Below are 14,392 nucleotides of genomic sequence, written 5' to 3'. Positions count from 1 at the left end.
CCTTATTTGCGTGTTTGTGTGTATTTTTTTTTTTTTTTTTTTTTTTTTTGTGAACAGCATCCTAACCTCAATTTTAATCTTAAAGTAATGAGACTTGCGGGGATTAACTGTTTTGTAAAAAGCTAGAGTGTCCCTCTAGTTTTAAATTTTCTTTAGTGTTTTATTTATCTAATGTCTACTGATGAGGTTCCTTGCATTTCCCTCAGAAAACTTCCCTTTCTATCTAATTTATCTTCTTCATATTTTGTTAAATTTCTTACAGGTTATATAGGAGATATTTATCTTAATATTATTCTTAAAATATCTATTTCTTCCTTGTTTCCTTTCCTCACTGGGCTATTTTCCCTGTTGGAGCCCCTGGGCTTATACATTCTGCTTTTCTAACTATTATTATTATTATTAATTAGCAATTAATAATAATAATAATAATAATAATAATAATAATAATAATAATAATAATAATAATAATGAGAGAAAGCACTCCATCTATACTTGATATTTTCTCCAGTTATTACAAAAGTGAGGCATCACACCATACTCATTGTCATTAAAAGGAAATTGCAATTTAGAGTCTTTTGCTGCTTCATGTATCATCGTTTAAAAGTTACTCATAAATGGCAGATGGAAGGGACAGTGATAATACCCTAGGAGGGCTATGTCATAAAGACTGACCATATATTATTATTATTATTATTATTATTATTATTATTATTATTATTAATTGCTAAGCTACAAACCTAGTTGGAAAAGCTAGATGCACTAACCCCTAGGTCTCCAACAGGGAAAATAGCCCTGAGAGGAAAGGAAACAAGGAAAAATAAAATATTGCGTCAATAGGCTTAGGAGGAGATGATGAAGATGAACATTAAAATAAATACCTCTTATATAAACTATGAAAACTTTAAGAAAACAAGAGGAGAGAAATAAGATAGCGTAACCTCAAGCAAGAGAACTCTAACCTAAGACAGTGGAAGACCATGGTACAGAGGCTATGGCACTAACCATATGATCAGCGCCCAAGCCTCCTCTCCATTAAGCTAGGACCGGGGAGGCCCTCAATGGCTGCTGATGACTCAGCGGGTAGACCTATAGGGTCTCCTAAATCCCATCATCCTTAACTCACAAGGATGGTGAGATTGCAGACGCTACACGAAACTATCGAGTTTGAACGGGACTCAATCTCCCGTCCAGCAGAGCATCAGTCAGGGACGTTTCCAATAGGAGTACCACAGGAGTTAGAAAACTATCGGATAAGATCCAAGAAAGTAGACAGAGGTGGTATGGTCATGTCATGAGAAGAGATGAACAGTATATTGGGAGGAGGGTGATGGAAATGGAGGTACAGACAACGAGAAGGAGAGGGAGACCAAAGCGAAGGTGGATGGACTATATCAAGTATGACCTTCGATCAAAGGGATTAACCGGTGATGAAGTGTAGGACAGAGGTAGATGGAGAAAGCTGGTCAGAAACATCGACCCCACATAAAAGTGGGAAAAGATGCAGACAAAGAAGAAGAATGCCTTTTATTGATTGCAAAAGTTTTCTTTCGCATTTATTACATGAAGCTCTGCATATCTTACGTATTATATTAGTTGTTATTACCATAGCGTAAGGGTTCCCAGCTTTTTTTTTATTTTTCGGTATCCCTTTGGTATTTTCATAGATTCCTGTGTTCCCAAAAGATTGAGAATAAAAAAAGGGAAATAATGTAGTTGATATTGTGATCTAATTTTATCATTCAATCTCATTGCAGATTACCTTATATATTGCGCAGTACTGGATCTTCTCTCTGATCCAATATACCCTCCTGAAGAGTAAAAATGTTCCGCTGGTCCAGTGGTACATGTACCTTAGGTTGGGAACCCATAAAATATTGATATAATCATTATTGTTTTATGTTTTGTTATATCTTTGTGGGTGTTTACAATGAGTAGATCTTTTTAAGTGTTCTTCGATTTCTATTTGCATATTCGTTTATCACATTAACTTTTTTTTCTTTTTTTTTCAGGATCAGCAGAATTACCTCTGAAAAAATGCAGCTACATTTAAAGACGATATTTTTTGTAATCTGCCTAGGAAATATTGCTAGGTGTCACGGTAATAAAGTCTCAAGTCCTGAGTCAGATTCAAATGGAGCGGTATCAGAAGTACCAGGTTTGGGCAGTGTCTTGAATGATATAGGTACCAGTTTTGGCAGTGACTTGAATGATACAAGTACCAGTGTTGGCAGTGTCTCGAATGAAACAGTGGAAGATAATGAGATCAATAATGACACTAAGATGTGCTCTAAGGAACCAATTGATAACTCCATCTATATCCTGAGGTGCCCGGACGTTTTGGCATTCGACAAACATTTCATTCAAGTGTGTTTTTTATTTCTTTACAGATGTAAATGTTTGTAGTAATTTTAGATTCATTACATTGTCTCCAAGTTGCATTAATTCTCTTGTGTCATAAATATTCCTATAGAGTTTAAAGTATATATTTTATACATAAGTTAGGAAGTATAGTTTGTTTCTGTTCATTTATTTCTTATCTGACTAAATGCCTTATTTTTTCAGGGTGACAATAATAGTTTTGAAATTGAAATAGAGTCCGTTGGAGGTGTCTTTAATTTTCCACAACATCTTGGACAGATTCATCTGGAGTCTCTTAGAATAAGTGAAGCAAAATTAACCTTCTTCAATAGTTCGTCTGAAACCCAGGTATGAATATTGATGTATAAGTCTTCATTGCTTCTATAAATTTAAATTATATAAATTTGATGCTAAATTAGCATAGGTAACGGATGTCTTGAAAAAACTTACTAAAAATTTCAAGCCCATTTTTATAAATATTGCTATATCTTTAGACCCTCCGCTACTTTTCGGGAATCTAATGACGTACCAGAATTTATTGATTAGGGCAATTTACTCTTGAACATCTTCAAGTTCCTCAGTATTCCTTGTCGTCAATAACCTTCGATGTCAGGATGGCAGAGAACTTCAAATCATTCCTTCAGTATTCCTTGTAGATATGCGAACACTTTGTCCTTGGCTTAGCTAAAGGGTCAGAAAAGCAGTCCCGTCCATTAGGTTTTTTTTTTCCTTCTATCTAAGTCTGTGAATGGAAGTGTACTACAATATAACCTTTTTGGCTTTACATATCTAAATTCAATTTATGATATGTGTGCTAAACCTACTGTAATATACTTTAATGTGTATGGGGACACATAGATATATAAACAGATGTAGTCCTTTTGTTTTTAATGTTGTAGATTGTCTGGCCATTGTGGCCAAGTATGGGCTCTTGCAATAATGCAGTTCGTAGGTGACAAGTTTGTTCTGGTTTGTAGCTGATTAAGGATAAAACTAATTTAATTTAGTATCGTTAGTTGTGCTTATGTGTAAAATTATTTTCATTTATTGAAATATCCTCTTTGGAATAGGTGTATTATTTCCTTTTAGAGGAAATTATTGTCAGAAAGAGATAAGAGTAACTTTTTGGTTTTACAAACTATGTATTTTAAAACATTTTCTAAAATCTAACAGAAGCAATGGTTAAATAGCATAGTCTTCATGCTTCAATATTACCTAGCAATTTGCTATTTTTTCTAATTTTACAGTTTCTGCAGTCTTTAAAGAAAATGGATCTAAGCGGTAATCCTGACTTTGATGCTCAGTCTCTTGTTAACCTAGGAAAACTAGAGTCCCTCACCTATCTTTCCATGAGAGGCAGTGCCCTTAAAACTCTTGGTAAGTAACGTGAATTTTTGTAGTATAGGTTTGAAAATGTATGATCATGACAACGTTTTCATATTGCTTTCTGAAATAAAGATGCACACACTCAGTCTTACTGAGGTTTTAAATCATATGAGTAAATAGTATTTCTATCTTTTTTTAATAGAAATATTCTTTGATAAAGTATATTTCCCTGTAAAAAGGCAGATGGGATACAATAGAAATTTGATTAGGTTGTCTATGCTGGTGGGCTGTAGGTCATTAGTTTTATTCCCTACTGTAGTGCTCATTCCAATGAAAGCTAATAGACTTCATATTTTGGGTAATTCATATTTCTTCTGGTCAGATACTGCTAACAATTTCGTTAACTACCTTTTGAAATTCATGTTGGAACTGATTCCCAAACAGAATAACCCTTCAAAACAATGTTCTTAATATTTAAATTAATCACAGTTCCATATCAATGTTCCTTTCAAGTATTTCACGACAGAATAATCAGACTTGCAATAAAATATGTCTATCTATATTAAATTTTGACTTATGTGGGCAAAAAAAATGCTTCTTACGCATAAGAAAAACTATTCGTCATATAAAATGTATAATAAATACGAATTTTGTAGTTATTGTACTTTGTTTCTGAATAAACTGTATTAGGTGGGTTTATATTTTTTCAATGTGACCCAGAAAATGTTTCTGATCATGATCCTAAAAGAAAAGGTGAGAAAACAGAAACCTCAAAAAAATCAAAGCTTTTTTCTAATCCTTATTCCAGACCCCTGTTGTCTTTCCCATTAGTACTACTGTACAGGGGTGAGGTTAATGGTCCTGAGGAAAGAGCCTCAACTCTATGGTAATTGGCCCCACCCCTCTCATTGTGGTCAGGATCCTAGCTTCTTTGTTGAATGCTGTTGTTGCAACATGGGGGAAATATAAGTCTTACCTTTACCCACCTACCTTGGCTGTCTGTCCCCTCGTCCAAGGCTTTTGGGCGGGATATTGGGTGCCTTACTCATTTTTTTTTTTTTATTGGCAAATCTCTTGAGAGATAACCATAGGCCTGACCTGAGTAGGAATTGCAAGACTTAGGAGCGGGGCACTCCGCTCATCCACACACTGCCAGTAAATACTAAAATCCCCTCGGTTGCTAACTATAACCTCCTCTTTCTCAGATTAAAGGTTGCTCTCCACTGCCTTTCCTTGAAGACATTGTACTAAATGATGCATCTTGTGTTTAGTTATTGTGTGAATACCAGGACATGTTCTTTGGGTTCAAGCTATCTAATGTGGTTTTGCAAAGCCAATTACAAGATCTGCCAATAATTGGTTATTGTGAAATAAATATTCACAGTTTTGAGTATTCACTAGCTGCCTAGTGTGTATACGAGTATTTTCTTTCTTAACCCCTTTGGCTGGGTTGGCGCTTTGGGTTGGAAAGCTATCGCAATCTTTGTATATATGGATTGCAAAACTGAGAGCGAGTCTCCAACCCGAATTTTAGGAATATAGTTCTATTTCATGTTGCTTTTTTTTCTTTTTTGCATCAGGCAAAGAGTATTTCTGTAGTAGTGGTCGACATATATCATTACAGTCTCTTTATCATTCAGATTGCTGCCTTTCACTTCCATTATGGATGCTTGTTCGTTCGATCGTTTTAGAACGCCTTGCCTATAGCAAGACACAGGCTCTTGCACGAGAGATACGGACGCTTATTGCAGCAATCACAGAATTTGTATAGTCTTCCCTCATTTGTGTCACTCATGAATGTCTACTTCTAAGAAGACCTCGGTTGACTGAAATATCTCACTGTGGTGATGGTTGTCAAACGACCTTACCATCGACTGTAACTCGGTCAGTTACTGGACAACAACATTTTTCGTTATCACTGTCATGTGTGCATATGTGCCTCTTCCTGTGTGTCTGATCATCACTCAAGCGTGTTGGTATAGCTGCAGCAGCAACTTTTCCCTGTTGTTTCACGTGGTTAATCATACCTCGACCACACATGTTGATCTATCAGGTCTGTCTTTTAAGGCTCAGGCACATCATGCTTGAATATTTTAATAATTTGCTGTAACATTCTCTTCAACCATGTCGTCTGAGCTTACAACTTCTGCTATAGCTCAGATTTGCTTTGACAATTCACACTTTAAAGTTGCTGAATTTAACATAATTCATTTCTTATTTCCCAGCACTACTCAGACCTCACATCCGACACCAGTTGACCTAATCGCATGGTCAAATACAGACAGATATTGCATTTTCTACCATGGTCAGAATATTTTCCTCTCTGGGGTTTCAACTCTGAAACATTATCATTCAGTACTGTTCTATATTTACTAAATCATGTACAAAAGATTTTAGAACTGGCATAAGTCACAGATATGATGTGCAGAGGACATTATTTTTTCTTAGACGAATTTCATTCTTAGGAATTCTGTTGGATTATGCCTCAAAATATACATATTAAGGATTTCCGATATAGCACTTGATTATATGTGAAAGCATATCCTATATGCTTGAAACAAAGAAATATGGCTTTGGAATAAATTTCTGAGACTGGACTTCTTTAATAAATCAAATATGGTATTCACTCCACCGAAGTGTCTTCTGGTTTGTGTTTTCTTTTACAAATGTTTGTCCCATTTTTTCTATCGCTGAATTAAGTGCTTAGTTTAGTTGATGGTAGCTTCCTGGACTATTTTATTCCAGCTAAAGACATATATAATTCGGAAGTAGGTATGAACTGTAAAGAAAATATAAACAAATCTCAGCACAAAATTACATATTCTAAGATAAAACTTGCAAACCAAAGCACCTTCCGGACTAATCTCATCAGATAAAAATGATTATAATTTATTAATAAAAATATCGATAAGGTATCTTGAAGGAGGAACCACCTGACTACTTCGCCACATTTGTTTAGCTTGACCATTCAAAAAAATTAAGAAGAGTAATGAAGATAACTGGAGGCTATAGTTCAAAGCCTATGTGATGAGACATTTAGCAATGGAATAGTTTCATTATTTCCTCCAATGCCGTCAGGTGTAGGCAAAGGAGTATCGCAATGTATGAGCATTTCTGAATGACAGTATATCTGTTTGTGGAACTATACCAATATGTGGGTGCGTCCTTTTATTTGACTTGTCTTCACCCTTATAAGAGTTTACATAATATTATTGCATTATCAAGGGATGTAGTCAGGATTTGTGGAGTTCTTAAAATGAATTATTACTATATGTTCTTTTAAAACTGTACTTACTCTATATTCCAAAGCACTGTAGAGAGAAATCTTCTGAAAGAGATATTTAGACTGCTGTTTGCTACATAAATTCAGGTATCACTCCACAAGATGAAACTCTCTCTCTCTCTCTCTCTCTCTCTCTCTCTCTCTCTCTCTCTCTCTCTCTCTCTCTCTCTCTCTCTCTCTATAGTAATTGTTTTATTTTTCTCAGATTCCAAACTACCAGACCTACTGCAACACTTCCCAAAATTGGAGCATTTGGATCTCTCCTATTGCGAAATAGGGAGCGATGTGTTCGCAACTATTTTCACATACAATACATCTTATACGGTAAACTATTTTTTCTTTTTTATTGCCATTATTAAAAGAGAACCGTTTTAATTTTTTAAAACTCTTTTTGTGTAGAAAATAGTTTCTCCCTCCTTATCTATATGGATGAGAGAATAAAGTAATGAAGAGTCTTCATAGTTAATGAGTAATCATATTTCACATATTCTGTTATTTTCATTTATTTTAGATAAGAAAATCAGTTTATATATATTATCTAACTTTTTATCTATTTATATATCTTTATCTATTTTTGAAGTTATATCTGAGTTGACTCTTCTTCTTTAGCTGGTTTTTTTTTGTATAAGATTAAGATATTAATTTTAGTATAAGGGGTTAGAAAAGTCTCTTCAAAATTTGGTAATCACTTTTTTTCAAATGCTATGTATCTTTAATTATTTTACAGTAATAACTTATTTCTAATTGATGGTTAATGAGGTTTCAGATGTAAAATAGGAGCAAGAGAAACAAGTGAGATTTTTACCAATAGAATTAATATTTGTCTTAAGGTTTGTATCTATCCACCTGGTTTGAAATAATGTTTAGGACAAACATTTGATACTAATTACAGCAAAAACTAATCACATAGTAATTGTAGGGCTGATATATTCTATTCCCACAAAGAGAGAGACTATATTGACTGTATCATATTCTTTCCCACCGTTATCCCTACATCAAGGGGTCGGTTGCCTGATGTGCCCTCTCCAATACCTTCTATCAAACGCATCCTCTTCCAACAAATCTCTTCTATCCATATCATCCTTCACCATATATCGCCATCTAACTCTCTGCCTCCCTCTCTTACCATCCCCCAAGCCATCCTCACTTCCTCCCCACTTCTTCCCCACTTCTTCCCCGCTTCTTCCCCACTTCCTCCCCACTTCTTCCCCGCTTCTTCCCCACTTCCTCCCCACCATCCATGCTCAACTATATATTGACTATATATGCAAGTTTAATTACTCTTTTTTACATCTCAAGCAAGTCTTGAAATTTAAGCTATCAATAATTAGGTAAACAAGACTGACAGTTTCTATCTAATATTGAAGACACTGTAGAATTTCTAAAGTAAGATTGAGTTGTATGTCTAATATTTCTAACTTTATTATATCTTAATCTTCTACTTGAGTGATATGAAAATCATTTTGATGGAAAAGTAGTTGTTGTAATTATCTTATATTTTCAACGTTTAAGTGACGACCAAAAAAACAGGGCAAATTGCTATATAGGAAGTTGTTGTTTGTAATTACATCGTATTTCTACTTAATTTTTCTCCCCCCCTAATTCCTCTTCTTCACTTCGGTAAATTATTTATTGTTCTCATGAAATGCTTCCAGCAATTTCAATGACTTATCTGAATGTGACAGTTATTTCATTTTAAAGAATCTCATGTCATTTTCCCCAAAAGCATTGCCAGATTTTTTATATTTTTTTTTATATTCATTTATTTCTTTTTAAACTGAAATAATGAAATGATCAATCTACATACCAGGGAGAATTATATTTTTTCATGTATAGCCTACTAGTCGGTATAATATAAGATCTTTGGGAGCCTTTGTAGTTCGTTGAGTGTAAAATATCAAAAGTTATAATTGAAAAACCACACAATAAAAGGGAAACAAGCTTAAGAACACCACCTAACCTAAAGTTCCCCACCTAACCTAACCTATGAGCCGTATTCTTGCCTACTTACCAAACGGGTGGGAAGGATGGCTATGCCCCTGGCGATCCCTCCTAGAACTGCCATATCCTTAGCTTACCCTAAGACTAAGTCTCAACCCTATGTTTCCTTCCCATTCAGCTTCACTCTGGCAAGACAACACTAAATCGTATTTCTTTAATAGTAAAGCTAGCTTCATGTCATCACATTTCAGACCAAGATAGACTGCAATTTCCCTATAAATAAAACTGATTTGACAGGTAATAAGAAAGTTTACGCCTGTCCCACTAAACTGCATTCACCCCGATATTTTTTTATTCCATTATCTTACTTATTTACTGTATACTCTATTGCAGGTTCTACGTTCTTTGAAAACGTTAGATCTCAGCGGTAACCCTGACTTTAATGCAGAGGATCTTCTTAACCTTGGAAAGCTCGAGTTCCTTACCTCTCTATCTATGAAAGGATCTGCTAATAAAACACTAGGTAAGTAACATCCAATTAACTTTGTTTGTAAAAGTATGTACCAAATGATTCTGCTTTCATCCAATTCTTTTTCAAAAGTTCTTGACTTCCTTAGATATTCCATCCAAATATGCAAATACAAGAGAAACTTGAACTGTTATTTATATTAATATACACCCTCGACCAAAAATAATTTCTTATTCCAAATGCAAAAAATATCTTAAGATTCCTATGCTGGTAAATTATATTATTATTATTATTATTATTATTATTATTATTATTATTATTATTATCAGCTAAGCTACAACCCTAGTTGGAAAAGCAGAATGCTATAAGCCCAGGGGCTCCAACAGGGAAAAGTAGCCCAGTGAGGAAAGGAAACAAGGAAAAATAAAATATTTTAAGAACACACCATCAAAATAAATATAAATAAATATAAATAAACTATAAAAACTTTAACAAAACGAGAGGAAGAGAAATAAGACAGAATAGTGTGCCCGAGTGTACCCTCAAGCAAGAGAACACTGATTGATTACCAGTGCTTAATACAGTACCAGTATAATGTTAGATATTTGTGTCATTGTTTTCATTTCCCTCTTAGAACGTTTTCCTGATGGTAACTACAAATAGCATTACTGTATTCAGTCTTAGCTTTAGGAAATTATTTTTTTTTTCTTTGGGATGCGACAAGCTCAAGTTCGATTTCGTATTATAGTGTCTGCAACCTCACCATCCTTGTGAGCTAGTGATGGCGGTTATGGTGTATCCTATAGACCTACCTGCTGAGTTATCACACCCATTGCCTGGCCCTCCCTAGTCTTCCACTTTCTTGGGGCATTCTATTCAATCTTATTTCTCTTTCTCTTGTTTTGTTAAAGTTTTTATCGTTTATATAGGAGATATTTATTTTGATGTTGTTACTGGCCTTGTTTCCTTCCCTGTTGGAGCCTCTGGGCTTATAGCATTCTGCTTTTCCCACTAGGGCTGTAGCTGAGCAATTAATAATAATAATAATAATAATAATAATAATAATAATAATAATAATAATAATAATAATAATAATAACAACAACGTTTCTCAGTAATTTGGATGTAAGGTGAGATCTTAAGTCATGTATGAATACTCACCTCTGTTAAGTAGAACAAAGTTTTTCCCTGTAGTTTGAGATCTTGATACTTTAGTGATTCTGTCGTACTTGTTAATCTCTAAATGTGTTTATGCAACACTGCATTATTATTATTATTATTATCATTATTATTATTATTATTACTAATATTATTATTATTATTATTATTATTATTATTATTATTATTATTATTATTATTTGCTAATCTACAACCCTACTTGGAAAAGCAAGATGCTATAAGCCCAGGGCCCCAAAAAGGGAAAATAGCCCAGTGAGGAAAGGAAACAAGGAAAAATAAAATATTTTAAGAACAGTAACAACATTAAAATTAATATTTCCTATATAAACTATGCAAACTTTAACAAAACAAGAGGAAGAGAAATTAAATAGGGTAGTGTGCCCGAGTGTACCCGCAAGCAAGAGAACTCTAACCCAAGACAGTGGAAGACCATTGTACAGAGGCTATGGTACTACCCAAGACTAGATTATTCTTTGTGGTTTATGTTCAATAGCAACCATCACTTGATAGTTTGCCCCATTTCAGTTTCATCCCTTATTTTTCTTTAGTGTTACGCTCATGTTTGTTGTCATATATCAATAACTCTTTAAAGTGAAATTCATCAACTTGTAGTTTTTCCATCGAGTTTTTTCTAAAGTAATATGCTTAACTTATGCATTAGAATTCATTTTACATAAGATATGAAAACCATTAATATTATTATTATAATTATTATTATTATTATTATTATTATTATTATTATTATTATTATTATTATTATTATATGAACTTGATTACATATCAAAATATATGATTCAATAATCTCCTGGCTAGCCACTTGAATTGAAGGAAGAACAGTAATGATGGTTTTTTAAATTATGGTCAAAGATAAAGGTAAAGAAAAGTAAAAGGCCACATCTTGATAACCCACTAGGCATCCTTGGTCCTTCCAGTAAGACTGCCAAAGACATTGCTTACATATAAAGGAAAGAGAAAACTAAAAAAAAAGAAAAAAAAAAGAAAAAAAAATTGTAATTGTGTGCACCATTAAGCAAGAGAACTCGATTCCAAGGCATTGGAAGACTATGGCACAGAAACTATTGCACTATCCAAGATTTTAGAATATTCGTTTGATGTTGGAATGTCCATCACCTAGAGAAGTGGCTATAATGTATCTCTTTTACTGTTACCAGGTAGGACAATAGCCATGGTTAGGCAATTGAATAGAATGTAAGGCACAGTATGCTTGGTGATATCATTTGTCTTTAAGGGGTGGAAAAAGACTGCTCAGTTGTGTGTCGGTCGACCCAGTGGTGCAATAGAGTTTGCTCCCCCTGGGTGAACTTCACTGAACTTACTCTTACTCCGGTGGTACTTAGGCCACATTTTGACTCATGACCGCTCGTGATAGGATTCTCCACTCTACTCTATCCTGTGCCTGATGGAACCATTCATTAGGGTTTCCCTCAGAGATTCTTACATCCTCCTCCAAGCATCTTCTCCTATCTTTTCCTGGACGTCCTACAAGTCTTCTTCCAGCAACTTCAGCTAAAAATATCTTCCTTGGAGCTCTATTCTCACCCATAGTATATTTTTACTGAAAATATACTAAATTTTTTATAACTTATATTCAAAGTTTTATTTTTCAACACTGGTCATGTTGCCAGATTGAACTAGTTGACATAGGGTCTATAGAAATGTCAGTTCCTTTTGGAATGTCAGTTCCATTGGCCTCTTCATGGGTATTTTCTGGTCCATGTATATAACTTGTTGTGTCTCCTTTTAACTTGTTTGTTTCTTTCGACTTTGAACATTCATATCTGCTTTAAGATAATTAGGTGAACTTTACATAATTGGATGAATTATTTAAGGTTTTTGGTAGTTAACTTTTTTTGCAATCATAAACAGAATTGGTAGATTTCCTCTATCACGAGGAAACAATAAATGTGTAATACATACATACAAATATCCAATGGTGGCCTATTGGAAACTTCCCTGCAATGCGATATGCCGGACTGGGGTTTGAGTCCCGTTCCAACTCGATAGTTTCTTGTAGTTTCTGCAACCTCACGATCCCTGTGAGCTAAAGATGCGGGTTTTGAGGGAGCCTATAAGTCTACCTATCAAGTCCTTAGCAGCCATTGCCTGACCTTTTCTGATCTTATCTCTGCCTCTGCCATTAATGAGTGTCCTTTAAACCAGATCAACAAATATTTCCCTTGATCGATTTGTATACCAAACTCTTGAACCCATCGAATATTGAATGTATCGTCGTATAAAAAAATTCATTGAAAACAGGATCCACAGAAGTTGTACGAATGAACTTGGTATTTAATGACTGGAATCTATAAAGAATTCTATTTCAAAGGACCAATATTTTCATGAAATGCATATTGATTTTTGTCCTCTCTTTTTCCACCTGCCCAGTAAATTCATTTTTATCTGTATGGCAAGATTACCAATTGAAAGGGAAATTGTTTAGAAATAAACTGTAAAACAAAGATACTGATGAAAAGCGTTTTTGCATTTATTTTACAAAGTTCTGTATAGAAAAAATATTGTAATTTGATTAACAGCACTTCGTTTGGTCAGGCGTTTATAAGCTCAACAACTTTATTTTACAGGCAATGTTGCCAACAGTTTCTCTTTTGCTAAACACACAGTTACATGATACAATGTACAGCTGTCAGACTTCTTCTTAGCTTCCCATGAAGTGTGCAGATATTAATGAAACTAACTGTACTATCCAAGAGTATTATTATTATTATCATTATTATTATTATTATTATTATTATTATTATTATTGATTGCTAAGGTACAATCCTAATTGGAAAAGCAGAATGCTATAAGCCCAGTGGCCCAAACAGGAAAAATAACCCAGTGAGGAAAGGAAACAAAGAAAATCAAATATTTTAAGGACAGTAAAAACATTAAAATAAATAATTCCTATATAAACTATAAATACTTTAAAAAAAACAAGAATAAGATAAATTAGACAGAGCAGTGTGCCCGAGTGTACCCTCAAGCAAGAGAACTCTAACCCAAGATAGTGGAAGACCATGGTACAGAGGCTATGGCACTACCCAAGACTAGAGAACAATGGTTTGATTTTGGAGTGTCCTTCTCTCAGAAGAGGTGCTTATCATAGCTAAAGAGTCTCTTCTACCAATACCAAGAGGAAAGTAGCTACTGAGCAATTGCAGTGCAGTAGTTAACCCCTTGGGTGAAGAAGAATTGTTTAGTAATCTCAGCGTTGTCAGGTGTATGAGGACAGAGGAAAATCTTTAAAGAATAGGCCAGACTATTCGGTGTATGTGTAGACAAAGGGAAAGAACCGCAACCAGAGAGAAGGATCCAATGTAGTACTGTCTGGCCAGTAAAACTCTCTAGCTGTTGTATCTCAACGGTTTGATTTCGGAGTCATTCGCAGACAAGAACCGCTTACAAAATCTAAAGTGTCTTCTATTAGAATAGGGGACAGAGGAGAGGTAGTTTAGGAAGCTGCAAAGAATTTGAATATTAGAATGCTTGTGGGGGTTGATAGTTTGAGGATATAACGAGGGAAACTAAAATGAATAAATAAGGAGAGACACCACTTTTAGATAAGGTTCAACATAGAAGTATGTTGGTGGTAATGTGATGATGATTATTATTATCATTATTATTATTATTATCATTATTATTTTATTATTATTATTATTATTATTATTATTATTATTATTATTATTATTATTATTATTATTATTAAATGCTAAGCTACAACCCTAGTTGGAAAAGCAGGATGCTATAAGCCCAGGGGCTCCAACATTAGTGACAAATGAACATCTGTTCAGTTCATCCGATGAGGGAATGTTTTCA

At 34.2% G+C, this 14,392-nt stretch overlaps 1 protein-coding gene across 2 annotated transcripts in view; it reads left to right on the top strand.

Annotated features, from left to right (window-relative positions):
* The window catches only part of LOC137651122 (toll-like receptor 2), a 66,123-nt gene that overhangs the window by 7,964 nt on the left and 43,767 nt on the right, over positions 1 to 14,392 (top strand). The window contains exons 2-6 of one of the 2 annotated variants that reach the window (XM_068384261.1): positions 2,010 to 2,364; positions 2,563 to 2,706; positions 3,606 to 3,735; positions 7,173 to 7,291; positions 9,302 to 9,431. In XM_068384261.1, coding sequence (XP_068240362.1) covers positions 2,010 to 2,364; positions 2,563 to 2,706; positions 3,606 to 3,735; positions 7,173 to 7,291; positions 9,302 to 9,431 — 878 coding nt within the window. The remainder of the gene's footprint in view (positions 1 to 2,009; positions 2,365 to 2,562; positions 2,707 to 3,605; positions 3,736 to 7,172; positions 7,292 to 9,301; positions 9,432 to 14,392) is intronic. The other variant, XM_068384268.1, reaches the window with a different exon arrangement.

Source organism: Palaemon carinicauda, chromosome 1 (genome assembly GCF_036898095.1).
Source record: "Palaemon carinicauda isolate YSFRI2023 chromosome 1, ASM3689809v2, whole genome shotgun sequence".
In the NCBI taxonomy this organism is placed as follows: domain Eukaryota; kingdom Metazoa; phylum Arthropoda; class Malacostraca; order Decapoda; family Palaemonidae; genus Palaemon; species Palaemon carinicauda.
Note: the sequence above shows the minus strand (reverse complement) of the source record. Positions and strands in the feature narration are given on the sequence as shown.